Source organism: Mrakia frigida, assembly GCF_051309035.1.
Source record: "Mrakia frigida strain ATCC 22029 unplaced genomic scaffold BDY24scaffold_10, whole genome shotgun sequence".
Classification (NCBI taxonomy): domain Eukaryota; kingdom Fungi; phylum Basidiomycota; class Tremellomycetes; order Cystofilobasidiales; family Mrakiaceae; genus Mrakia; species Mrakia frigida.
Genome location: NW_027481271.1, coordinates 431,328 through 454,708, shown reverse-complemented (window position 1 = coordinate 454,708; position 23,381 = coordinate 431,328). Strand labels below are relative to the sequence as shown.

The window sequence follows — 23,381 nt, the reverse complement described above, 5'->3', positions numbered from 1 at the left end:
TTCCTGAGGAACCTGCTTGAGGGTGGGAGTAGAGGTCTGCTGCTTCGTGGTGGGTTCGACGGCGGCGGCGACGGCGATGGGAGCTGGAGGAGGAGGAGGCGAAGCGGAGAGCTGAGCGTCGTTGTAGGAAGGACGAGCTGAGAGGGAGGGAGTTTCGGAGAGGACGGTGGGAGGAGAGTGGACCGAGGAGGGAACGGAGGGTGCTGGGGAGGTGTCTGGGACGTGGGTGTCGATGGGAGAAGGGACGGCGTGGTCAGAGATGGGAGGGAGGTCCGAGAGAGGAGGCGAGTTGGAAGGCGCTGGAGGGTCCGAGGGAGCTTTGGTTGGAATGGGAACGGGTTCGATGGGTGTGGGAGAGGGTGCTGAGGGCTCTTCGTCCTTGGTGGAGGAAGAGTCGTCTTCGATGGTGGTAGGGATGGCGACGACGGGAGGAGCTAACGAGGAGGAGGGAGCTGAGGGAGATGGCCCGTCTTCCTTCTTGTCCTCCTCCTCTTGAACGGGAGGTTGCTCGTCCGTTTTCTCGACGAAATCCTAAATAATCAGGACCCATAGACAACACCTCAAGTCAGCGAAAACGTTTCCTTCACTTCTGCCAGCGTTCCATCGATCCTCCTCCTTCGTTGTTCTCGTCCTCGGTTGAACCTCGCTCGCACAGCGCACACTCCTCCCCTCTTTCCTTCCCTCCCTCCCTCCTCTAGTAGTAGAATACTCACCTTCGGGAAGATTCCCTTCTTAGCTCCATCCAGAGTCTCTCCTACGCTCCAGTCGTCGTCCTCTGGAGCCTTTCCTAGGACTCTGACGAACTGCTCAGCTTCGAACGAGAGGTCCGTAGCGTGAGGCGATTTGAACCTCATTCTGCAGAGGGCGACAACAACCGAGTGGTCAGCTCGAGATCTCACCAAGGAAGGGAGGCGAACGTACATTGCTTTCCCGAGATAAGGATAGTCGGACATCTTGAGGGAGGGGAGTGGGAGGGGTGGTTTGGTGGCAGACAACAGATCGAACAAAGGTCGCTCTTGAATCCATCCCTCCTGCGCTCGGCCTCCATGACGCTCCTCCCCTCCAACTTCCATCTTAGCCTCGAAAAAATGATCAACACCCTCAAGCAGTTCGCCAGCTTCTACAACTCGAGTTTTCGATCCCGTCCTACTGCTACTCTCGCCGTCACGAACGGATTCTTGAGCGGAGTGGCCGACGTCGTCGTGAGCTCACTCTCCAACCAAACTCCCTTATCTTCCTTCTTTGAACTGATCCGTTCCCTTTGTTTTGAGGGCTGAAGGCTCAATCAGCTCAGATCATAGTGAGTCATCTAACCACCTTGTTTTCTACCGATTCAGAGAGCTGATTCGGGCCCTTTTTTGTTGGTTGGGATGGGTTAGATGGTGGAGGAAGGAGGAATGCAGGTCGCCTACGATCCTGTTCGATCGCTTCGTTTCGTTGCCTTTGGGATAGGAAGTGAGTAGATTTTTCTTTATCTCAGAACCTTCCTTCCTAAAATTTACTGACTCTGATTTTGACGTTCTCTCGTTTCGCAGTGGGTCCCATAAGTCAGTCCTTCTCCGACTCTCGCTTCCCTCCGTTCCTCCTTGAGCTGACCGCCTTCCCTCTCTCTTCCTTCCTTCCTCCTCAGTTGGACGATGGAACAACGTACGCTCAACCCCAACTCCTATATCATCTATCCTACTCTTTCCAATCAAAAAGCTCCTGTTCTTTTGATCCACAGGTCCTCGAACGAAACTTCCCCCTCCGGCCTTCCTCGAAAGCAGCCAAATCGCTGCTCTCCCCCATCTCCCCTCGTCCAGCCTCAAGCTCAACAGCAGCATCAGAGAAGCTCGGTCAGCTCACCGTCGTGCAGGATAACGTGTCCTTCCTCGCGCTGGGGAAGAGGGTGTTGGCTGATCAGGGTGGGTCGCCTAGCTAGCTCAAACTGAGAGAAAGGTGGATGAGCTCACGTCGTTCGGTTTTCGTCTTCGTTTGATCAGCGGTCATGGCTCCCATAGGACTTGTGTTGTTCATCGCGTCGATGGGTATCATGGAGGCGAAGTCGTCGGATTCGATTCAGGACAAGTTCAAGACGGTGAGTCCGACGTTTTTCGAGAGGAACGGAGAGAGGGAGAGAGGAGAGAGCTGATGCGAGTTCGTCGTTTGCTCTTTCGTTTTCAGATGTACGTCCCTGCGATCTTGGCGAACTGGACGGTTTGGCCTTGTACGTTCCATCTCGTTTTCTTCAACTGCCTCTCAGCTCTTCCGCCTTCCTTTGAAACGTCGCTGATGCTCAACCCAACCGAACGCGTCTCTTCCTCACCTCAGTCATCCAAGTCGTCAACTTTCGATACATGCCTCTCGCCTATCGAGTGCCCTTCCAGTCGTCGTGTGGAGTTTTGTGGACGCTCTAGTTCGTTCCGTCCCCGTCTCTTTGTCCCTCCATCTTCTCGTTGTCTTCCGACCTCTCGTTCATCTCGAACTGATCTTCTTCTTGCGTCCTCTTTCTGAACAGCCTGAGTCTACTCAACTCGGAGAAGGGAGAAGTAGCGGCTGAGGAGTTTGGTGGGGCTTGAGAGCTCCTGGGTCTTTTTCGTGGAGCAGCAGGAGAAGGAAACGACGCGTCGAAGTGCTTCGCGGTGGAGGCTTGTACTTCTAGACTTTTTTTCATGCACGGGACTGGGATCGTCACCATACATTATTAGACGGAAACCTTTACTTCGGGATCTGCAGGTCAATGGCTGTAGATCTTTCGCTTCGAAGGAGAGGGGGCGAGTTGAAACTTCGAGACGCGTCAAGGAATCTGCTCCCTCCTGCCTCATCACCTGAGCAAACTTTCCCAGAAAACTCGTCAAGATCTACATCCCAAGGCTTCAAGAAAATCGGACCAAGCAAGATTTTTTAAGCTCTCTCTCACACCCGGATCCCTCGCTCCTTCGGGGCGTCACCAGCCCCCGAGGGTTGAGCTCATCTCCTTGACCCTACCCCTTCCCTTCCCTCTTTCTGATGCTTTCCCCCTAACTCCCACAACCTCCGAATTCTCAACAAAAGTACAATGTCATCTCCCCTCCCACCCCCACCCCAACAGCCCACTCTCTCCTCCTCCTCTCAATCGCATCGCGACCGTCCCAGCTCCTCTTCTTCAAGCATGCTCGGCCTGCCCTTCCTTCGCGAATCCACGACCGAACCCAACCTCCAAACGACCATCGACGATTCGGATTCGCTCGATACTCCCACGGCGAGAAACTCTGCTTCCGACGTGAACGTTAATCTGGCTGGGTTGCCAGAGGGAGAGCCGTACCTCCGTGTTCCTACGAAGGGAGGAGAGGACGAAGAAGGAGAGACTATCGCTCGGACGACGACCAACTCGAGCAGTTTCAGTACGCTCAGTAGCAACAGTGGAGGGATTGAGAAGGGCAGTAAGAGGGAGAGGGAGTGGAAAGATCATTTTGAACTTCAGGACGAAGAGGAAGAGATGGAGGAGTTGGTAGAGAGTGAGTACAAGGAGGTGACGTGGGAAGTTGAGCTCGAGCCGTTCGTTCCTGACCTCTTCGTCTTCTAGCTTGCGGATGTGCTCTCGCCAAAGATATCCTCGTACACGGGAGAATCTTCATCTCGACGTTCTCGGTTGGGTTCAAGGCTAACATCTTGGGGTTCAAGACCAAGGTGAGAACAGAGAACAAAAAAACCTTGAGCTCATTCGAAGGAAGCCTCGCCTTTCTCCGAGGGCTGACCTTCTTTTCCTTCTTCTTCTTTAGGTCCACTTCCCTCTCAAAGACGTCGCTGCTATCCTCCCCAAGATGACAGCTCTCGTCATCCCCAACGCTATCCTCTTCAAACTCCAAGATGGAACAGAGGTTCGTTTCAGTTCTTTCCTTCTCGGCACCCTCTCACGCGTCGGCGGCCTGAACTCACCCGTCTTCCCTCCTCTTCCCCTCTCCTGCTCATCAGTACTCCTTCGCCACTCTTCCCAACCGAGACGCAACCCTCGACCTCCTCCTCGCTCTCTGGAGATCCCAAGCTCCCGAAGCCTACTCTTCCTTCATCGCTTCCCAACCCGACGATCTGCCCTCCTCGTCCCTCTCCCCGGGTCGAAACACCTCTGCTTCCCGACGACTCTCCATCTCCTCCAACCGCTCGTCTATGTCTAACGATGGGACCGCTCACGGTGGGAACAACAGGAGCAGGAGCGAGAACGCTACGGCCAGTGCGAATGCGAACGCCAACGCGGCAGCGAGTGCTGTGACGGGAGTGACGGGGAACAAGGCTTCTGGGGGAAGTGGGAAGTTGAATGGAGTGAAGGAGGATGGAGCGAGTCATGAGGCGACCAAGGCGGAGACGAAGGCTTTCCCGGAGAAGTGTCTGGATGTTAGGTGCGTTTTTGAACGAAGCGAAACCAGACGAGATGAGACGAGACGCGTCGAGATCAGGCTGACCTTTGGTTTGGTTGCGCTGTTGATCAGGTTCCCCACCACCCCTGAGAAGATCTTCAACCTCATGTTCCACGACGAGGACTTCATTCGTGCGCTGTGGGAGAAGTTGAAGTTTACGGGTGAGTCTCAGCGTCTCATTTTTTTTCACCTTCTCCCTCTTCCCTCTTTCTCCTCTCAAGCTGACTCTCTCGCCTCGTTCGTTCGTTAGATATCAAAATCACTCCCTGGTCCAACGGGAAACGCTCCTTCGAGTATACAAAACCGCTCTCTGGCTCTGTGGGTCCGTCGAGTGCGAAATGCTACTTCGAGGACGAGATCATCCACGAGGATCCCGAGGGGTGGTACGGGGTGTTGACGATTACTAAAACGCCGGAGGTGCCTAGTGGGAAGAGGTGAGTTGGCTTGAGAACGAAAGAGAAACGGTGGGGAGGGGAGAGAAGAGAGGAGGAGGAGGAAACGAGCCTGACGCGTCTGTTTTTGGGGTTTCCTTCGTCTCGCAGCTTCGAGGTCCACACCAAGACCTGTATCACGTGGGAGGGAGGTCAGAAGGGTGGGGCGAGAGTGGTGGCTACGTCGAAGGTGGAGTGGAGTGGGAGGAGCATGTTGAAGTGTGAGTTTGACGCGTCTTCTTTCCGTCGTTTCTCTCCGCTCGTTTCATCGAGCTCATCTTTCTCTCCCTCTCTTTTACCTTTCTTTTTTGTTTACAGCTGTGATCAACTCCTCGTCGATCCAAGGTCAAAAGGTTCGTCCCTTCTTCCCTCGTCTCCTTCTGTCGCTCTCTCTTTCTCTCTCAAACTAACCTCCAACTACTCTCCCTCCTCTTTCAGGACTACAACAAACCCCTCGCCCAAGCCTGTCGAGCCCACATCAAGTCCCACTCCTCCGAATTCAACGTCACAGGCGAAACCAACGCCGAAGGGGACGTCGACGACGAAGTCGACGACGAGTCCGATTCAGCCGCTGAATCCTCCGCTCGCGAGTCCACTTCCGTCGTCGACTACCTCATGGACGACCCCGTTCGCTCAGCCATCCTCGCTCTCCTCGTCGTTTCGATGCTGTTCAACTTGATGCACTGGATCCAAGGCGGAACAGGCGGGTCAGGAGCTACGAAGGTGGCGAGCAGGGCGACAGCTTGGAAGGGAGGAGCGGAGGTACAGGGGGCGATGGAGAGGCTGGAGAGGATCGAGAGGGAGTGGGAAGGGGTGAGGACTTGTTTGGGAGGGAGGTTCGGGGGGTTGTTGGAGGGTTGAAGGAGGAGTCGATCTTGGGAGGTTTTCTAGACATCTCGACGGTTGGTAATGCGTATTTTTAATTTTTGAAGGAGGATATATGTCTCTGTAATATCTCTTTTCGAGCCGAGAACGATGCGAGGAGGTTGGAACGAAGGGAAAGGAGAAGTCGACGACGCGTCGTTTCGGTTCAAGCCTTTCCGTCTCGAGTTGAGGAGTTGACTTGTAAGTTCCCTCGCCCCCAGCAGATCAATCGCATCAAATTTACTATTACTATGAGAGACTGAAGCGGTGGTCAGCGGATAAATGAAAGAAAGGATGTCCCAAGCGCACGAAGAAAGTGCGACGCGACTCTCTCCTCTCATCTCCTTGCTTCTCGACCTCGTGCTCTGTATCACCATCTCAGCAAGTCGTCAATCTTCTCTGCGAACATCTGATCATCGTGCGTCAGTCTCGAGATTAAGGCTTCGAGAACGACAGGATCTGGGACTCGCGTCTCTTCTCCCTTTCCTCTCCCGCTCTCGCTCCAAGAAAAGAGAAAATAATGTCATTAACCAAGCACGAGAAGAAAAGAACGCAAACACAAAGCGAGAGCAGAGATCAAGAAGAAGAGGAACGTAAGTAAGAGAGAGAGAGATGTTGAGAGCGGAGGTGAGAGGGAGTGTTGTTCGATTGGTTTCGAGCCGAACCGTGTGGACTAGAAAGGCGAGAGCTAGCAAGCTAGAGTATTGAGTATAGTGTGTGCGTTTTAGAACATCATCTCGCCTGAAGGAACGATAAAGAGAAGGAGAAAGGAGAGTCAGTGAGAGAGAAAGGACGAGGGCAAAAAGGAAGGGAAAACGAACAGCAATCGTCGGCGCAACAACAACAGAGCTGAAGGAGAGGTATGACAAGACAAGACAGGAGACAGAGTGAGCCCAGAGTTCTTGGAAGAGATGACGGCGAGTCGGAAAGGGGAGAACGAGAGAGACGTACCATCGCAGCGCTAGAGCACGAAACGAAGACGAACGACGAAGCAAACCGATCAGCACAAGCTCCCTTCCAGCGTGTACCGCGTGTACCACCTATGAGAACAGTGAGAGAACTTACCAGCTGACGAACCATCAACGAAAAAATTGGTGAAACCAAGTCAGCTTCGAGCTCGGGGCCTTCCCTCCTTCCCGGTCGAGAATCGAACTCACCAAGCGAGACATCCTCCTCCAGCTCCCATTCCCGACTTCTTAGGCTGCTGAACGTAGACCTGCTGGGGGGGAGGTTGAGGTTGGTAGCTGAGAATTCCCAGAAACAAAGAAGGCAAGACGAAACACAAGGTCAGCTCTCGTGTCGAAGAGGAGCGAGTTCGGAATCGAATCGACTCACTATTCTGTAAGAAACGAGCACCGGACGAAGACGAAGAGGGATCAGCATCCCTTCAGAGGGCTCCTAAGAGAGTAAATCACTGACGTTGCTGCTGGCCTCCGTCTACGATGAAAGCAAAAACAAACAAGTTCAGCTCGACTCTCCTTCCTTCCCTCCCTCCTTCCTTGATGACGTTTCGAGGATGAAGAAACGCACACTGCTGCTGCCCACCGTACTGCTGCTGTTGCCCTCCGTACTGAGGCTGACCGTACTGCTGCTGGCCTCCGTACTGCTGCTGGCCCTGAGGCTGGAGGATGACGAGGAGAGAAGGAAGGAAGAGGTCAACCTTCGAGCTCGGAGGGAGGGAGAGAGACAGAGAGAGCGGAACGAACAGGGTACTGCTGCTGCTGCTGGTTTCCGTCTGATAGGAAAGAGGAAGTCAGGATGTAGGTTTGAGGGCTAGAGGCGTGGAGAAGGGAGAGTCGAGCTCACAGTACTAGACGGAGGGGGAGAGAGGAGTGGAGGAGGTCAGTTCAGCTTTCCTTGCTCGCTTCAGAGCTCTACCAGGAGACTCACATCTTTAGCGGACATCTGTTGAAGTGTGAAGTTTGAAGGGGTTGAGTGGGTCTGGGTGTGTTTGGAAAGTAGTGTCGGGTGCTTGTGGTTGTTGAGAGCGAAAGGAAGGAGAGGCTGTCCCGTTTCGTTTCAGGCCGAGATCTCGCAGCGAGGGCTTGGACGGTCGAGGAGAAGCCCCCTCTAGGATTTTCCAGATTAGAAGAGAGCGAAGCCAGGGAAGAAGGTTGCAGATGATATACTCGTGAAAAGCCTTGTAGAGAAGAAAGAGAAAGGGGAAAGCAAGAGCGTGGACCGAAAGGAAGCAAAAGGAGGGAGAGGGAGCCAAAAGTAGAAATCGATCAGGAGAGAAGGAGAGAGCGTCGTTTAGGACTTGTTGGTGACCTCGGAAAGAACCCTGCAGGAAGAGAAACGAGTGAGAGTCGTCAGTCAAGGGAGAATACATGGACGAGAAAGAGAGAGGGAGAGACGCACCTGAACGCTTCCTTGTACGCGTCGAGGAGAGCCTTCACCCTCGTCCTCTCGTTGACCAAAGCCTCGTCCTCGTACAGAAGCTCCGCGAACAGATCGGGCTTGTACAGGCTCGTAACCAGACGAGACTGGATCGTCTCCCGAGAGAAGTTGACGAGGAGCTGAACGGGAAAGAGAAAGGAAGAGGAGACGAGTCAGAAACGAAGAAGGAGAGAGAGGAGAGGAGAGGCGTCGGAGAGACCGTGACTAACGTGCATGCTGTTCGAGGAGGATCAGAATATAGGCGATCAGTAAGAGCTTAGGGAAGGAGAGGAAGAAAAGAAGTATTCACCAAGCCTTGGGCACCAGATCCTGGATCGTCTGCCTCACGATCGAGAAGTACGACGAGATCAAAGATCGAATGAGAGCCGTCTCCATCTCCTCCCTGGCCGAGAGTTGAGGTTGCTCGGGGTTTGTAGGTGTCTGAAGAAAGGGAAGAATACATAGCTCGGTCAGATTCAAGGCTCGAAACGAGAAGGAAAAGAGGGAACGGGACGACTGACAGGATCGAGATGCTTCGACAAGCTCTTCATGTCGAAAGCCGCACCACTTCCTTCCAGTCCTCTCCTTCCAGCAAGTCTACCCTCTCCCTTTGAACGTAAGACCGATCGAGAAGAAAGTCAGAACAAGGTAGGAAGAAAGAGGACTCGATTCGACTCACCTTCGACAGATCCGGCAAATAATCCGTCCTTCCACCGTTCCCTCCCGCTCTAAACTGGCCACTCGCACCATCCATCCCACCAAGTACCGAGCTAGGACCAGCGTTCTCCGATCCAGGCTGTCCTCCGAAGAAGTAGTTCAAGAACGAGTCCCTCGCTCCCGACTGGGGCTGACCCGACGTCGACGCTGAGGGAGCTTCGTGACGTTTCGACGAGGATCGCTCGGAATGGTGGTTGGCTCGGTGAGCGTGGGAAGGGTTGTGGTTGACTCCTGGGGCTGCTGGAGAGGTTTTGCTGGCGTTGGCCTTGCCTCCTCGGTCGTGGACGGTGCTTGAGACGGAGCGACCTTCTCGTTGAGGGTTGCCGGAGGTCAAACCGTTGATCATGACCTCGTCCATGTCGAGCTCGAGGGATCCTTCGTCGTCCTCGTCGTTCCGAGAGCCATTGGAGGAAGGAGGCATGTGATGTTTTTGGCTCTGCTTCTGGCTGCCTTCTCGAGCGATCTCGGCGGATCCGGCGACAAAGGCTGGATAAGAGGGAAAAGGACGTGGGGACGCGTCAGACTAGACGAGAGGGGAAAGAATGGAACGAGTTCGAGATTCGAGGCTCACCTGGGTGGTTGGTGTTGATGTAAGCGGTTTGGATGGAGATGAGACTGGTGGTGTAGGCGGAAGTGGGACCGAGACGCTCTCGAAGGAGTTCCGACACGACTTCGACGAGTCGAGAGTGAAGTCGAGGGTATCGAAGCAGCTCCTGATAAAATCGAACCAGGATCGAACGAAGTAGAAAAGATCAGCTCCTCGTCAACTTCAAGGAGAAAGGAAGAAGATCGAGACTCACAGGCGAGCTAGTCGTGTGCAGCAACCTCATCAACTCCTCGTAGACCAGCTCGACGCATCGCAAACTAGGAGCCTCCAACAGCTTGATCTGAGGCTTGACCAGCAAGTCGAAGGCTACCTCAGGAACGAAGAGACTTGGCCGAGGACCAGTCGAGTTTCGAATGGCTGTCCGGATGTCCTGGGTCGAGAGGTTGTTGGCTGGGTCGATGCTCTCGAGAGCTCGTCCGAAAACGTCGTGGAAGATGTAGTAGATCCGAGCTCCTCCGCACAGCTCCTTGGTCGATATGTCGAGAGAAGTTCCGTCGATGGCGGAAATGAAGTCTCTGTAGAAAGAGAAAGAGGAGAGGAGTCGAACGCGTCAGGATCGAGACGCCGAACGAAGAAGACGAGGTGCGAACGAACCGAGCGAAGTTGTTCATCAGGTTGATGATGAGGGATCCCTGGATATCAGAGGAGATAAAAGTCAGGTTACTGTTCAAGGTGGAGTTAAAAGAAAGACGAAAAGGAACGAACCCTGTGCTGCTCTCCGAGGAAGGTCGCGTCTCCGAACGCGTCGAGTTCCTGCTGAGTCTGACCCATGAGAGTGTTGAGACGAGCCTTCATATCGGGAAGCTTCTCTCGGATATGGTTCATGAGCACCTACTCCCACAGCAGCCAAAAAGAAACGACCTCAAAGTCAGTCCTCGCTCTCGAGCTTTCCGACCAATCCCGACTCAAACAACGAGAAGAGAATGCAGACGAACCTGGTTGAGCGTCTTGGCCAAGTATCTAGTTCCGCACTTGTGAGCCATCGTCCTGTAGGCAGCATGTCTAGAGAAGAACTCCTCCTCGTTCTTCATCGCGTCGGCCATGGGAAGGTTGGAGTTGATGTCCTGCTGAGATCGATTGACGATTCCGATGAAGCCGAGTTTGAGAGGGTAGACTCGACCGGAGAGGATATCGGAAGCGTTGGTTCCAGCGTCCATGAGATCGAGCTTGGTGAGGACTCCGATGGTTCGAAGGCCTCGAGGATCAACGGAACGAGCGAGCTTGAGGGAATCCGAGTTGGCGAGGTCGACGTTGGCTGGCGAGACGGCGAGGATGACGCTGCGATTGAAGAAAAAAAGGGTTAGATTCGGAAGGTATACACATCAGAGGAAGATGGCTCACGAGTTGGGTTTGGAGATGTAGTCGGTGACGAGGTTTCGAATCTGCAGGCGGAGAGGACGAGCTGATCAGCGAGGTTCGGAGGGAGGACGAGCGGAGAGCGGAGGAGAGTCGAAGCTCACCTGCCGTTCGATATCTGGGAGAAGAGAGGTAAGTGTCAGGTTCAGTACCCGCCTGTGCTGAAAGAGAAGAGCGGGAAGAAGGCTCACCAGTAGGTTGATCGCCTAGAGTGAAGGGAAGGAAACAACGCAAAGGTCAGAGGTCAGCTCTCTCCTCCTTCCATCGTCCAGCTCGCCCTCCTTCCTCCTTCTTCTGCAAACTCACCGACAGGAATCTGTATACAACACCAACATTAGAAGGTCAGCTCGTGTCTCGATACTCTCGGAAGAAAATTGAAGCAGCGGGAGGATAACCGAGCTCACCTTGGTCAACCCAGGCAAATCGACCAACGTCAAGTCCAGGACTCCCGACCCGTAGATTTTGAGGTGAATTGGCAGTTTCGAGACTCCCTACAATACAGTACGACCTTTAGTCAGCTCGTATAATTCAAAGTGTGCGCCAGGAAGGGCTGAGACTGACCTTGTTCTGACCGGCAACCCTGAACGTCTCGTTCTCGATCTCTTTTCGAATCTCCTCAAAGTCGGTGAACCTCTTGCTCAGGTGAAGGAATTCGGCATAGTCTGTTCCTGAGTCACTGAGAGTTTGACCCTCTGTAGGAGAGTAGACGAGAGCGAGGTCAGCTTAGAAGGAGACGAGCGAGCGAACGCAGAGAGGGCGGGAGGGAAGGAGGACCCACTGTGCTCTGATGACGGGGTGTGAACGAGTTGAAGAACGAGAGGTCGACGAGTGACGATTCCCTAGAGTTCAGAAGATGGAGGATAAAGGAAAGGGAAGAAGTTTAGCGATGAGGAGTTCTCGAAAGATGAGTTGCTCTGTTGTCAGAGGAAAGAGAGGGGAGGAGGGGGTTGAGAGCTTCGGTCAAACTGACCTGTCCTCTGGGAAGGAAGTCTCGTCCGACGATGCTGCATACATGGGAGAGAGAGAGTGAATCAGCTCGAGAAGAGTGCTGAGGGGAGAAAGGAACTTGAGCTCACGTTTCCAAGACTGAGGACTTTCCAGACGACTGAGATCCAACCTGAACGAAGGAGGAGGAAGCGAAGCGGGAGATGCGAAGGAGAAGGTTAGCTCTCGAGAGAAAAGTATAGAGACTTGAAGGCAGGAGGGGAGAAGAGACGTACGACTACGATCTGAGGCCTTTGTGGTAGAAAATGGAACTGAAATCAGTCACGAGAGCGACGAGGGAGGAACGCAAGAGCGAAGGGAGGGAAGGGAGAGGAGCTCACAGGTCGACGACATCACCTCCAATCGCATTGAAAGTATCCCTGGAAAGCAAGAGAAACCTCAGTATCGTGTAGGGATCGACCGAAGGATAGTCTACTCACTGAAGCCTGTTTACAAGCTGAATGAGATCTCCGTCCATGGCCATCGAGTGAGAGAGAGGGGAGGGAGGAGGAAGGAGGGAAGAGGAGTTGGTCTTGAGTTCGAGATCAAAGAGGGGTCCGAGGGAAGAGCTGCGAGGACGAGAGCAAAATCTGGCTGGCTGCTCGATGAGTGGGAGAAGGTGGCGATGAAGGGAGAAGTCGCGAAAGAGGGAAGGGGCGACGAGGGTAGGGTGGAAGGCGAGGTCGACGTTGGGGTCAACTCGAGGCAGCTGAAAGGGAGGGACGCTTGAGCGTCTCCCCGGCAAGAAGCTCCCTTGAACTTTTTTCTCTCCAGCAGCACATGAATTGCAGAGTGGGAACAGCTTCGTATAGAGAGTGGAAACTATGCGAACAGAAATCGAGAATCTTCTCAGGCTCGCTCGCAATTTCTCCCTCCAAACAGGATCGCCTTCCGCTACTGCTCGAAGAGTTCTCTTCTCTCCTTTCTTCCTCTCGAGATCGGATCTTCTGACGCTCCTTTACCTCTCCTTCTACTTCCAGAACATCAAGGAGCGGACTGGAAGAGACACAAGCAGTTCTGCTTCAAGCCGAGTTGGTGAAGGACGCCGCCGTCGAAGGTTTCGAGAGGAGGAAGGTTCGAGTCAAGTAGGGTCGGTTCTTGGGTTGGAGATGGATAAGATGGCTAACTTTCACGTTTTTCTCCGACGCAAGAAAAGAATGGGGACAGTGGGACGCTCCTTCGTCGTTCGAAAGAAACGCGTCGTCCCTCCGAACTCCCTCGTTCCTTCGCTCTCGATCTTCACCTTCAATCTCGACATTTCATCTGCCCTCTCACTCTCCTGCTGCGAGATTATATATTCGCATCCCTCACTCGTCCCTAAACGAACCTTGCTCGTCCTCTCTCCCCTTCCCTCCCTCCCTTCTCCCCTCTCAATTGTCCTCCTTCTTCGAAAAGCACATATATCCATGCTCCAAAACGAAAACGAAAAATGCAGTTGATACAAAAGCCCTCTCTCTAACCTTCATCCCCGATTCTCTGTGTTCTTTCCCTTCGTTCAGTCCTCCCACTCAGCCCTCGAGCGAAGCCAACTCCGAACGGATCCCTCCCTCGCTGCAGAAGACAAAACCAAACGAGTCAGGACGCGTCCGAGCGAGGCGAGCATTGGATAAAGGAAGGGTACTCACTTCTTGATCTTCAGCACCTGAGTAGCCTCGAGCTTCTCTCCCTTTGCGAGCTTCTCCTTGAGTTCGTCGATGGCTTTGAGCTGTTCAAGACGACGCAACGAAAGACGAGAGTCAGCGGTCGTTTCGAGCTTGAATCGAAGGAAAAGAGAAAAGCTAGCACGTACCTTCTTCAACAAATTCCTAATCTTCTTCGCCACAGGATCCGCACTCTCAGGCACTACCTCAGGCACCACCTCGACCACCACAGGAGCGGCAACAGCCAGCAGTTGCTCCTCCGACTCTCCCCTCTTCGCCCCACCTCTACGATCCTTCTTCCCCTTCGTCTTCGCGTTCCCGTTCCTTCCGTTCTCTCCCTCCTCCCTCGGCGCACTCCCAGGAGGAGCTCGTCCCTTCTGCTGACCTCTCACAGCGTACACCGAAGGAGCGGGACCTCCGTTCGACGACGACGAGGAAGGAAGACCTCCTTGATCTTCTCGCAGGAAATGGATGGGAGTGGCGGTTCCTCGAGCTCCTGGTGGTCGGTAGGCTCCGGCGGCGATGGGGGCCGGAGCTTGAGGAGGGAGGGAGGAGACGGAGGCGGAGGGAGCGGGAGCGGGAGGGATGACGGCGGGGAAGGGAGGGTTGGAGGAGAGGGAGGAGGGTCGCCAGATCGCCTGATTTGAGGAGGAGGAGATTGGGGAAGGGGAGGAAGAAAGAGATGTTAGTTGGTGGGGAAGGGAACGGGCGAGAGAGGAGTAGAGGAAGGGAAGGAGAGACGAGAAAGAGAACGAACCTGATACAGATCAGCGATCATGTCCTGATGCAGAAGACCTCCAGCGCACCACCAGACCTTGTATCCGTTGTCGACTCTCAGCCTTGGGCTCAGCGTAGCAGCTGAAAGAAAGAAAGAAAGAACGAGAAGAAATCAGGGACTTCGAACTTCTCGTCGAAAGGAGGAAAAAGGACGCGTCGAAAACTCACTCATGATGTACTTTCCACAGGGACTCCACTCGCAGGTACTAGCGTTGGGAGCTCGAATGTCGGCAACCTTCTTCATGGCCTTTCGATCCCAAACGTCGATGTGACCACTGAGGTTTCCGAAACCGGCGACGAGGAGGAGACGCGATTGAGGCTGGTAGGAGAGGAAGTTTCGAGGGGAGAGTCCAAGGTCGTGCGAAGGGTTGGCTTTGGTGTCGAAGAGGACGGTCTTGGCGGGCATGTCTACACGAGAGAGAAGAGTCAGCATGTGAGAGATGACGAGAGCATAGACGAGAAAGGGAAACCTACATCCGTAGACGACTCCGAACTCCTTCGAGTTGGGAGCCCAGGCGAAGTCGTGAACGGGTCCCTCCTTGTCGAGAGCGACTCGGCACTCGAAGCCACCTCGAAGGGCGACCAGGTAGAGGTTGGTCTCTCCGTAGTAGGACTTGTTGGTCTGATCGACGTCCGTGGTGGTGAGGAAAAGAGCCTGCAAGGAGAGAAGGAGAGGAAGCGTCGAGGCGAGGTGTGAGCTGCGAGCTCTCGACTTCGAATTCACCAACGACCGTTGACTCTTTAGCTAGAGCAAGAAGGTGTACGACTCACCATCGATCCAGCAGGGTTCCACTTGACGGTAACCTTGTCAGCCTTGAAGAAGGCCTTGGTAGCAGTCGCGACGGGCGAAGACCCGCTCAAGGTCTGAACCGAGTACAAGCTCATCGTCGCAGGAGCTCCGTTCTTCTCTCCAACAAAGACGGCGACACCCTCTCCCTCTGATCCTCCACCGACCCAGACTCCCTTGAGTCCCTCAACCCTGAACCGCGAAACGGGAGCGACCTTGGGAGCGAGGGAAGCTCCGGAGAAGAGGAGGATTTCCGAACCGGATTGTCGAATAAGGTAGGATTCTGAAGGAGGGAAAGCGGGGTGCCTGGAGAGAAAAGCACGTTAGTTAGCTTCTTGTAAGAGGAGAGAGCTCGAGATCGGTTGTGGAAGGCGGGAGAGGTCGTCGAAGGAAGGGAGGGAGAGGAAGGAAGGAGAGCTCATCAAACGCACCAGTTCTCCTGCGACTTGTTGGTGAAAGCCATGACCTCCTCTCCGGTAGCGGTCGAGAAGATTCGAAGGTTGTTGTGCTGAGCGTTAGGATCCTCAGGTTTCACTGCAAGTAGAGAAGTCAGGTCAGCTTGAGGAGCTGATTGAAAGACGGGAGGATCCAAAGGAAGGAGCTGGCTCGAAGGCTGCTTCCTTCCCTCCTTTGTTTCATGGACTCACCATACCGCTCCCACGTGCTGAGGTAGGTTCCCTTGGGCGAGAAGGTGATCTCTACGGCTCCAACGACAGCCAGCTCCCTGAAGAGCTCTCCGGTCTCGCTCTTGACGATGGTAACGCTGCAAAGAAAGAAGGAGGGAGGGGTCAGCTCGATTCCTTCCCTTCGATTGAGCTCGACGGACAGAGCTGGCTGGGTTTGGGACACTCACGAAGTAGGAAGAACGTAAGCAAAGAGCTCTCCTGTGGGAGAGTACTGAATTTGACGAGTGTGAACCTCAGGACTGGAAGAAACGAAGAACAGAAAGGTCAGCTTTCGTCGCGAACGAGAGGAGGCGACGTGGTTTTTGATTGAGTCGAGAGAGAGGAGGAGAGGCTGAGAGGGAGAGGGACGTACGCTTTGAAACCTTCAGTAGCGGTGTAGGAAGGACAAGCTTCGACGAGGGCCAAAGACTTCTGGGCACGAACTGTAGAAGAGAGAAGAAGGGAGAGGAGGGAAAGAAAGGGAAGGACGAGATGAGAGAGAGAGAGGAAGGAGAGTCGAGGTCGTTAGCTCAACCGTTCTTCCTCTGGAGCGATTGAAACAGGGAGGTTTCACTTACGAGCGTACTGGTTTGAAGGTGCTGCTGCCATAGTGGGAGAGGGAGAGCTGCTGCTTCTTTGGTCTAAACGGGTACGTCGTGGTTCGTGAGGAGGAGCAGAGAGCTGGAGAGGGTGAGGCTGCCCTCTTCCTCTCGCACAGTCACTTTTCAGCCTCGACCTTCTTCTTCCTCCCTTCTAACCATCACGACCAAAATCCTACACTTTGTCCAGACCTCCTCTTCCATCTCCTCTTCACCTTCTCTCGACTAGTCGTGAGTTCCTGCTGTCGACTCGGGCTTCACAAGAGCCTCCAAGCTGACCCTGCCTCCTCCTCGTTCAACCACTCTCCTTCGAAATATCTGTCCTTCCTTCAGCTCGGACCCGTCCTCCCTCCAACCCCTTCACCACTTCCTACCCCTTCCCGGACCTACCTCAACATGCACAACGGAAACGCCATCCGACTTCTGACAGGTTAGCCCTCGTTCTCTCGCTCAGAGAAGGAATGGCGAGCTCGGACTTCAGCTGAACCTTCCCTTCCCTTCTTTACCTCTCTTTTCTCAGGAAACTCCCACCCTGAGCTCGCTCAGGCTGTCGCTGAGAGGTACGCTACACGTCTCTACATGATACTCGCGAAAGAACGAGCTTCTGACTGTCTGTTTCAACCTCTCTCTCAGGCTCGGAATCCCTCTCACCTCGAGCCAGTGCACCAAGTTCGCAGATCAAGAGATTGGAGTCAGGATTCACGAGTCGGTTCGAGACGAGGACGTCTTCATCATTCAGAGCCCTTCACCACCATCCGTGAGTCTTGCAGAATCATTATTTTTACTCTCGAGCGCGAAAAAGGGGAGGAGATGGGTGAAGGAAGGAGGGAAGGAGGAGCTCGAGCTCGCCTCGGGTCAAACTCGTCCGTCGCCTCAGCTTCTCAGTCTTCCTTATCTGAAGCTTCTCGCGCTCATAAACTGACTTGGCTTCTACTCTTCTTGATGCTCGGTAGGTCAATGATCACTTGATGGAGCTCCTCATCTTGATCTCAGCCTGCAAGACCGCGTCCGCTCGAAGGATCACCGCCGTCATTCCTTGCTACCCTTACGCTCGACAGGACAAGAAGGACAAGTCCAGAGCTCCCATTACTGCCAAGTTCGTATCTCCTACCTATCCAGTCCTGTTTCTCTCTCGAGCCTCAACCTCTTCTCTCTTTAAACCTCTTCTCTCTTCCTTCAGGCTCATCGCCAACCTCATCACCGTCGCCGGAGCCGACCACGTTATCACCATGGACCTCCACGCCTCTCAGATCCAGGGTTTCTTCGACATCCCCGTCGACAACCTCTTCTCGGAACCCATCATGGTTCGATACATCAAGTCTACCATCCCAGACTGGCAGAACGCCATCATCGTCTCCCCCGACGCGGGAGGAGCGAAACGAGCGACCGCTCTCGCCGACAGACTCAACCTCGATTTCGCTCTCATCAACAGGAAGAGGGAGAGGGATCAGCCTGAGGTTGGAGAGGGTGAGGAGAAGAGGAAGGACGACAAGATGGAGCTTTTGGTCGGAGATGTTCGGGGAAAGGTGAGTTTTCAGAGAGGGAAGGAGGGTTCGGGAGGGGCGAGGTCGCGATTTCTGACCGTTTCTTTCCTCGTCTGCCCCTTCGCTTCGCAGGTCGCCATCCTCATCGACGATCTGATCGACACCGGACGAACCATCGGTCTTGCCGCTCAGGTCTTGAACGAGAACGGTGCTCGTGAAGTTTGGGCTCTCGTCGCTCACGGTTCGTTCTTACCCGTCTTTCGCCTTTCTCTTCCCTCCCAGCTTCCTCTCCCTTTACTCACTCTCCCCCTCTTTCGTTTCTCACAGGTCTTCTCTCCTCCACCTCGATGGCTACCCTCCAAACCCTCCCCATAAAACGACTCGTCGTCACCAACACCCTCCCTCAGACCGGTCGATCCGAAGAGTGCACCAACGACATGTTCGACACCGTGGATATCTCGTCGACCATCGCCGAGTCCATTCGTCGTACGCATAACGGAGAGTCGATGTGAGTACTTCTGCGTCCCTTTCTTCGACTCGACCTTTCCGTTTCAAAGCTCTCTCGCTGACTTCGTTCTTCCTCTGTGCCTTCGTTCGGCTGCAGCTCCCTCCTCTTCTCGGAACATGGATGGTAGCTTAAACTGCTCTGGGGCTTGGTCTCGTTTCTTTTTTGTACTCTTGTAAACTCTTCTTGTCTCTCTCTTTCTCGAGCAGATCAACCTTGATCTCGCTCTTTCTTCTCTTTTCTTTCTTTCTTTCTTTCTTTCTTTCTTTTTCCCTCGCTACCTTCTGTTGATGAAACAGGCTCGTCGAAAGAGCGTCAACGAGCTGACTACTCTGCTCGAGAACTCAGGCTGTCGAGATGAAAGAGGGAACGAGACGCGACGCGTCGAGAATCAAGAACCTTTCGAAGATCATGCATCGCGCATATACACTCATTTCGAACCATAAACATCTGCAACGGTCCTATGGTGTCTCTATATTACTACTCGAAGCATCCTAAACGATTCTACTTCCTGTAACTCTCGTCCAACCGCAATCCCATCGCCGCCTCCTTGTCCTGGATTCGCTTCCGAGCCTTCTCGCTCGGGAACATGATCGTCGTAGGGAAGATGAGAAGGAGAGCAGTGGCGATGAACTCGAAGGTGATGACCTGGGGAAGCAACATCAAACGAAGAAAGGAGAACGCGTCAGTGAGCAAAAAGAAAGAGGGAGAGACGAGGAGGCGAACTCACGAGAACGAAGAACGCTGAAGAGGAGTGGGCCCAGGAGGATGGGTCGGCCCAGTCGAGAGTCGCCTGGAAAAGAACGAAAGACGAGATTCGAAGTCAGTGAGGGAAAAGGAAGAGGAGAGGAGAAACAAAAGAAGTGCACGATTTTGTACGCGCTGGGCACCACAAGAACGAGCGACGTGAGGATGATAAAGAGGGATTTGTTCTGGTCGAGATGAGCTGGGTAACGACGCTGAGCGTAGACTGTAGCAGCGATGAGGACGACGAGGATGACGAGGGAAAGAATGTAGTTGACTGTTCGGAGCTGGAAACGAAACAAGTTCAGCGAGATCCGAGGATGAGATCGAGTAGAGATGCTCACAGTGTGTACGGTCTGAGCTCCGCTTCCATTGGGATCTGAGATGGCTCCGGAGGACAATGAACCGGCTGGAAGAAAAAGGGAGGGAGGTCAGCGACGCGTTTGTTCGAACGCGTCGAACGAACAAGAAAGTCGAATCGAGACTTACTGACGATACCAGTCACCAAGACAGCCAGGACAAGGAGTCTTAGGATGTTGGCTACGTGCTCGAGCCAGTTCCTGTTGGCGTTCTCGGAGGATTCAGCAGCGTCGGAGGGTTGGAAAGGATGGATGTGACTGTTGAAGCATTGGATGAGAGGGTCCAGGATCGCGATGACACCGACGGTCAGGAAGATGAGCTCGACAACTGTGAAGTCAAGTCAGGTATTAGGAATGTCAGAGGACGTGAGGCGAAAAGCTCCAGTGAAGCGGGAAAACGCACTGAAGAGACCTGTCGCGTAGTTTCCTTGCGACATGTAGGCTCGGATAGCGAGAGTTACGATACGGATTTGGACGAAAATCCCTGGTTTCAAGATGAGGACTGTAGAGTAAAGGGAAGAGAGTGAGAAGTCAGCACAGGAAGAAAGAGGGAAGAAACGAAACTTCGACGCACGCGACCGAGTCTCTTTCTTCACCATTCTGTAGACCCAAAGAGCTCCGAGGATCCCATACTAGAAAGGATATATAAATTAAGAGTCGCATCAGCCTACTCTGCTGGTCGCATGTTCTTTAATGGGCTGAGAGCTCACCAAAACGCAAAAGATGATGGAGGGAGCGAGGTCTTTCGAGACGGGGATCCCTCCGAGGATGAGAGTAGCAAAGCCTGCGTCTGAGGACATTGTTGAGATTGGAACGATGTGAAGTTGAGGGATGGAAGCTTGGTCGTGGTTGATGAGGAAGAAAAACTGAAGGGAAGATTTCCAGCCTTTGAGCGGTCCTGAAAGCGACGTCGCTGCCGACGCTCGAAATAAGCAGCCGACGCGACGCGGGAACCGATAATCTAGCTCGCTTATACTCACGCTGAGTGTCACAGGATCAAGCAGTGCTATCAGTCAATGAAGTCTTGCTGCGAGAGTCTGTCCGCAACTAGAGAAACAAGAAGCGAGAAGTCGACAGTGAAAACCGGCCGGGCAGAGGAGGTCGGAAGCGAAGGAAGTCTGAGTCGATATTTACAAGTCTATTTGATAGCTCCTGTCGCTATGCTGACAACATCTCGGACATCTCTCCTCGGTGAGAGAGGAAGGACGCTCCTTGACCTTCCTTGACGCGACGCGACCCCTTTCAAAACAAAATCAAGCTCGCTCTCTCTCTTTTCCTTCCCCTCCGACTCCTTCCCTTCCTCCCTCCCTCCCTTCCACCCCGTTCGCATCCAGCGAGATGCCTGCTCCCTCTACTCCCTCAGCAAGCAAGTTCCAGCAGTATTCTTTCTCAATTTCCAACTCTCCCTTTGGAGCTTCTGCTGGATCGTGAGTCGGACCCTTCTGAGCTCGACTCGAGCTTCCCTCCCTTCCTTCCTTCTCGTCGAGCTGATCCTGCTCCCATCCACCTCTCCTGCCTCATTACCTACAGCCCCAACACCACTATTGAATCACCCATCTCTTCGTTACTCTATATCAACTCCCAACTCATCGCTCATGGCTACACTCGCAAAGGGATTAATCTCTCGGAGCTGAGACCAAAGGACCAGGACAACGTCCTTCGATGCTTGTTTGCTATGCTACAACAGAGAGTGGTGAGTTCCATATATCCTTTCGACGGCTTCTCGAGCTGGATTGTGATCAGGTGGAGGTCAGCGAGAAGGAAGGAAGACGAAGGGAAGGAGCGAACGGAGCTGACCTCTCGATCTGTTGTGCTCCCCTCCTTCGCAGGACGACCTCACTCGTCTCGAAACCCTTTCAACAACCCATCGCACTCTGAGCTACGACTACGAGCTTCTCATCAAGAAACATAAAGCTGTTGCGGAGGAGGCGGCGGGAGCAGAGAGGAAGGAGCAGGCAGCAAAGTCTCAGCTCAAGTTCGTTCAAGCCCTCTCTCCTTCCCTCTTCTCCTTTTCGCTGATTGAGCTCTTTAATGGTTGGTACGCTTCAGGGACGCCCAAGCTGCTTTGAAGCTGGAGCAGGAAGCTCACAAGAGGTCCAGGGACGAGGCTTCCAAAGCTAGAACCGCTCTGGCTTTCGTGAGGAATCAAGCTCAGGTGAGCTCGCTCTTCCCTTCCTTCCCCCTCCCTTTTTGCCTTTCCTTCCCTCCTTCGTCACGTATCTTTCGCTCATCTGCTAACCTCTTGATGCGTTGGTATTACAGGTCGACACCAAACGACGGGAAGCCGAGACTGCTCGAACTCTGGAACGATGGCAGAAGCTCGTCAACGATCAGTCCAAGTTGATCACGTCGAGATCAGGCCTGACCTGCGTTAACTCTGGGACTGGGTCTGGATCTGGATTCAGGGCTGTTGAGGTGAGCTTTAAGATCATTCTCTGTTGTTCCTTCCTTTCGCGTCGAACTCAGGGCTGATCCCGTCCTTCCTTCGAACGCGTTCGTCGTTCCATCTTCCAGTCTCCCGGGATCGCCAACCTCGCTCTCTCCGACCTCGAAGAATCCCGCTCTCGCCTCATCGAAGAGAACGATGCCTTCCGTCGGATCCTCCTTCGAATCACCAACGGACTTCAGAGCGCAATCGTTTCGATCTCGAAGGCCAAAGACGATGTGCGTCCGCTCTCTTCCCTCTTCTCTCCCGCGTCCCGTCGGCTGACTCTCCTCCTTTCGCTCCCCTTTCCAGCATCCCGAACGAATCACCTCCGCCTCCCTCTTCGAACCCAGCATCACCTCTCCCTCTTCCTCCTCCTCAGCAACCATCACCTCCCACGCGACGGAAGCTCAGAAAAAGATCATGGCTCTCCTGGAGCGGTTGGCGAGGGAGACGTGGGAGGTCGAGAGGAAGTTGAAGGTTGGAGAGAGGGATAGAGAGGAGGAGATGGAGGATGAGAGGATTCAGTTGACCGAGGCGAAGAAGCAGGTGGATCAGCTCGGGGCGGAAGTTGGTGAGTCGAGTAGTTGGAAACGACTTTTGAAGCCTAGACGCGTCTCGATCGATGCTGATCTTGACTCTCTTGGTTCTTCTGGCTCTTTTTTTTTTTTTTTAGCTCGACTGGAAGAACTTCTCGATGCTCAGCCTGAACCTGCTCCTGTTCTTCCTTCGTGAGTTTTCACGGCGTCGTCGTCCAACCTACATCTCCTCGGATTGGATTGAAATCTGACCCCCGATTCTTTTCGCCCCCCTCCAGATTCGCTCCCTCTTCCTCCACGGACGACCACGACGAGATCACCGCTCTCCTAGCTCGTCAGCGGGAAGCGCTCGAGGAGGAACGTCGAAAGTTCACCGAAGCAGCCGTCGTTCTGGGACGGGAACGATCCGAGATGGAGGTCAGCCCACAACTCGTCCTTTCTTCTTTACCCTTTTCCTTCGTCCCGCTGACTCTCCATCCTCCGTTCCCGCTTCCACAGGTCCAACGCATAGCCTTCTTCGAAGAGAAACGAGCCCATCAACTCGACCTGATGCTCAACGGTCTTCCTCCCACGCCTCAACCTCAGCCCTCCTCTTCTTCCTCCGCGCACACTCCCCAGCGACCCAAACCTCAACACCATCAACATCTGCACCACGCCTCCTCTTCGTCATCCAACCTCCTCCGCTCAGCTCTCAAACCTCCTCGTTCAGCCAACGCCAAAGGCAAAGCCCGAGAGGTGTTTTCGGAACCCAACCACGCACGCGTCGACGAGGAGGACGACGACGAGGAAGATGGGGACGCAACGGCCACGAGGATGGAAAGGGTCGCTTCTTCTCCAAGGAGAGCGGGAGGAGGGGGTGGTGGGGGGTCGCCTGCTACGGCGAGGAAGGTGAGGTTCCCGCTGGGGAGTCCGAGGAGGCGGTTGGGAGGAGGAGGAGGGCCCGAGACGAGGAGATGAGGGAAGGAGGGCTGAGTTTTTGGGGGGGTTCTAGATTATTTTCGGATAGGTTGTTTCCTTTAATGCCTCGAGTTTTCTATTCTTACTGCTGTTCTGGGGCGAGTCGATGCGATTTTTTTTTCTTTTTCTTTTCGAGAATCTTTGCGAAGAAGAAGAAAGGAAGGGAAGGGACGAAAGCGTTGAGCTCGC

At 53.9% G+C, this 23,381-nt stretch overlaps 7 protein-coding genes across 7 annotated transcripts; 4 read left to right on the top strand and 3 right to left on the bottom strand.

The window, feature by feature from the left end:
- Positions 1–1,044: 1,044 nt before the first annotated feature.
- Positions 1,045–2,935, top strand: BDY24DRAFT_384720 (Mpv17/PMP22 family protein; the record flags this gene model as incomplete). Its single annotated transcript, XM_076639855.1, has 10 exons — positions 1,045–1,202; positions 1,280–1,300; positions 1,380–1,455; positions 1,536–1,547; positions 1,631–1,647; positions 1,724–1,904; positions 1,983–2,077; positions 2,164–2,206; positions 2,311–2,395; positions 2,498–2,935. Coding segments are annotated over 10 exons (749 nt in total), but the record flags the coding sequence as incomplete, so codon positions are not given.
- Positions 2,936–2,941: 6 nt separating this feature from the next.
- On the top strand, positions 2,942–5,762 carry BDY24DRAFT_384719 (GRAM and VASt domain-containing protein). Its single transcript, XM_076639854.1, has 9 exons — positions 2,942–3,476; positions 3,545–3,648; positions 3,741–3,839; positions 3,934–4,355; positions 4,446–4,534; positions 4,624–4,807; positions 4,916–5,025; positions 5,123–5,157; positions 5,243–5,762. Exons 1-9 carry the CDS (start codon positions 3,038–3,040, stop codon positions 5,663–5,665), a joined length of 1,905 nt encoding a protein of 634 aa, XP_076497992.1. The 5' UTR covers positions 2,942–3,037; the 3' UTR covers positions 5,666–5,762.
- Positions 5,763–7,651: 1,889 nt separating this feature from the next.
- On the bottom strand, positions 7,652–12,208 carry DNM1 (dynamin-related GTPase DNM1). Its single transcript, XM_076639853.1, has 23 exons — positions 12,152–12,208; positions 12,053–12,091; positions 11,948–11,963; positions 11,804–11,844; positions 11,698–11,731; positions 11,506–11,566; positions 11,289–11,419; positions 11,132–11,218; positions 11,034–11,043; positions 10,919–10,933; positions 10,832–10,845; positions 10,713–10,753; positions 10,307–10,649; positions 10,077–10,202; positions 9,966–10,003; positions 9,565–9,886; positions 9,336–9,477; positions 8,727–9,250; positions 8,569–8,655; positions 8,358–8,488; positions 8,278–8,284; positions 8,030–8,187; positions 7,652–7,952 (listed from the first exon to the last, which is right to left on the bottom strand). Exons 1-23 carry the CDS (start codon positions 12,193–12,195, stop codon positions 7,922–7,924), a joined length of 2,442 nt encoding a protein of 813 aa, XP_076497991.1. The 5' UTR covers positions 12,196–12,208; the 3' UTR covers positions 7,652–7,921.
- Positions 12,209–13,094: 886 nt separating this feature from the next.
- BDY24DRAFT_384710 (translation initiation factor 2A) lies at positions 13,095–16,300 on the bottom strand. The gene is made up of 12 exons (XM_076639852.1): positions 16,159–16,300; positions 15,954–16,023; positions 15,769–15,840; positions 15,563–15,678; positions 15,347–15,449; positions 14,900–15,221; positions 14,603–14,783; positions 14,297–14,536; positions 14,109–14,209; positions 13,501–13,989; positions 13,337–13,416; positions 13,095–13,262 (listed from the first exon to the last, which is right to left on the bottom strand). The coding sequence occupies exons 1-12, from the start codon at positions 16,187–16,189 to the stop codon at positions 13,220–13,222; spliced, it is 1,848 nt and encodes a 615-aa protein (XP_076497990.1). The 5' UTR covers positions 16,190–16,300; the 3' UTR covers positions 13,095–13,219.
- Positions 16,301–18,491, top strand: BDY24DRAFT_434100 (ribose-phosphate diphosphokinase). Its single transcript, XM_076644141.1, has 9 exons — positions 16,301–16,410; positions 16,513–16,609; positions 16,700–16,739; positions 16,813–16,936; positions 17,133–17,275; positions 17,360–17,705; positions 17,796–17,904; positions 17,991–18,171; positions 18,268–18,491. The coding sequence occupies exons 2-9, from the start codon at positions 16,576–16,578 to the stop codon at positions 18,296–18,298; spliced, it is 1,008 nt and encodes a 335-aa protein (XP_076497989.1). The 5' UTR covers positions 16,301–16,410; positions 16,513–16,575; the 3' UTR covers positions 18,299–18,491.
- Positions 18,492–18,513: 22 nt separating this feature from the next.
- Positions 18,514–20,117, bottom strand: BDY24DRAFT_440285 (uncharacterized protein). Its single transcript, XM_076644507.1, has 8 exons — positions 19,982–20,117; positions 19,846–19,903; positions 19,675–19,773; positions 19,402–19,599; positions 19,257–19,321; positions 19,038–19,199; positions 18,899–18,961; positions 18,514–18,816 (listed from the first exon to the last, which is right to left on the bottom strand). The coding sequence occupies exons 1-8, from the start codon at positions 20,069–20,071 to the stop codon at positions 18,673–18,675; spliced, it is 879 nt and encodes a 292-aa protein (XP_076497988.1). The 5' UTR covers positions 20,072–20,117; the 3' UTR covers positions 18,514–18,672.
- Positions 20,118–20,184: 67 nt separating this feature from the next.
- On the top strand, positions 20,185–23,320 carry BDY24DRAFT_19480 (Afadin and alpha-actinin-binding-domain-containing protein). Its single transcript, XM_076636421.1, has 10 exons — positions 20,185–20,698; positions 20,802–20,964; positions 21,101–21,246; positions 21,321–21,426; positions 21,534–21,686; positions 21,786–21,935; positions 22,009–22,270; positions 22,373–22,427; positions 22,514–22,652; positions 22,734–23,320. Exons 1-10 carry the CDS (start codon positions 20,610–20,612, stop codon positions 23,190–23,192), a joined length of 1,722 nt encoding a protein of 573 aa, XP_076497987.1. The 5' UTR covers positions 20,185–20,609; the 3' UTR covers positions 23,193–23,320.
- The last annotated feature ends 61 nt before the right edge of the window (positions 23,321–23,381 follow it).

Bases quoted from the DNA above. Each gene is read 5' to 3' on its own strand.
- BDY24DRAFT_384710 (XM_076639852.1), bottom strand. From the start codon at position 16,189: ATGGCAGCAGCACCTTCAAACCAGTACGCTC. The intron at 15,679-15,768 runs GTGAGTGTCCCA...CTTTCTTTGCAG, and splicing joins GCTTACGTTCTTCCTACTTC to CGTTACCATCGTCAAGAGCG. The intron at 14,210-14,296 runs GTGAGTTTTCGA...TCTTTCTTTCAG, and splicing joins CTGTGGAAAGTACATCATGA to CTGCTACGCTGAGCCCAAGG.
- BDY24DRAFT_434100 (XM_076644141.1), top strand. From the start codon at position 16,576: ATGCACAACGGAAACGCCATCCGACTTCTGACAG. The intron at 16,740-16,812 runs GTACGCTACACG...CCTCTCTCTCAG, and splicing joins GCTCAGGCTGTCGCTGAGAG to GCTCGGAATCCCTCTCACCT. The intron at 17,905-17,990 runs GTTCGTTCTTAC...CGTTTCTCACAG, and splicing joins TTGGGCTCTCGTCGCTCACG to GTCTTCTCTCCTCCACCTCG.
- DNM1 (XM_076639853.1), bottom strand. From the start codon at position 12,195: ATGGCCATGGACGGAGATCTCATTCAGCTTGTAAACAGGCTTCA. The intron at 11,420-11,505 runs GTGGGTCCTCCT...ACTCTCCTACAG, and splicing joins CACCCCGTCATCAGAGCACA to AGGGTCAAACTCTCAGTGAC. The intron at 8,656-8,726 runs GTGAGTCGAATC...TTACGTTCAAAG, and splicing joins ATTTGCCGGATCTGTCGAAG to GGAGAGGGTAGACTTGCTGG.
- BDY24DRAFT_384719 (XM_076639854.1), top strand. From the start codon at position 3,038: ATGTCATCTCCCCTCCCACCCCCACCCCAACAGCCCACTCTCTCCTCC. The intron at 3,649-3,740 runs GTGAGAACAGAG...CTTCTTCTTTAG, and splicing joins TCTTGGGGTTCAAGACCAAG to GTCCACTTCCCTCTCAAAGA. The intron at 5,026-5,122 runs GTGAGTTTGACG...TTTTGTTTACAG, and splicing joins TGGGAGGAGCATGTTGAAGT to CTGTGATCAACTCCTCGTCG.
- BDY24DRAFT_19480 (XM_076636421.1), top strand. From the start codon at position 20,610: ATGCCTGCTCCCTCTACTCCCTCAGCAAGCAAGTTCCAGCAGTATTCT. The intron at 20,699-20,801 runs GTGAGTCGGACC...CATTACCTACAG, and splicing joins TTTGGAGCTTCTGCTGGATC to CCCCAACACCACTATTGAAT. The intron at 21,247-21,320 runs GTTCGTTCAAGC...GGTACGCTTCAG, and splicing joins GCAGCAAAGTCTCAGCTCAA to GGACGCCCAAGCTGCTTTGA.
- BDY24DRAFT_440285 (XM_076644507.1), bottom strand. From the start codon at position 20,071: ATGTCCTCAGACGCAGGCTTTGCTACTCTCATCCTCGGAGGGATCCCC. The intron at 19,600-19,674 runs GTGCGTTTTCCC...TTGACTTCACAG, and splicing joins CTACGCGACAGGTCTCTTCA to TTGTCGAGCTCATCTTCCTG. The intron at 18,817-18,898 runs GTGAGTTCGCCT...TTGCTTCCCCAG, and splicing joins CTTCAGCGTTCTTCGTTCTC to GTCATCACCTTCGAGTTCAT.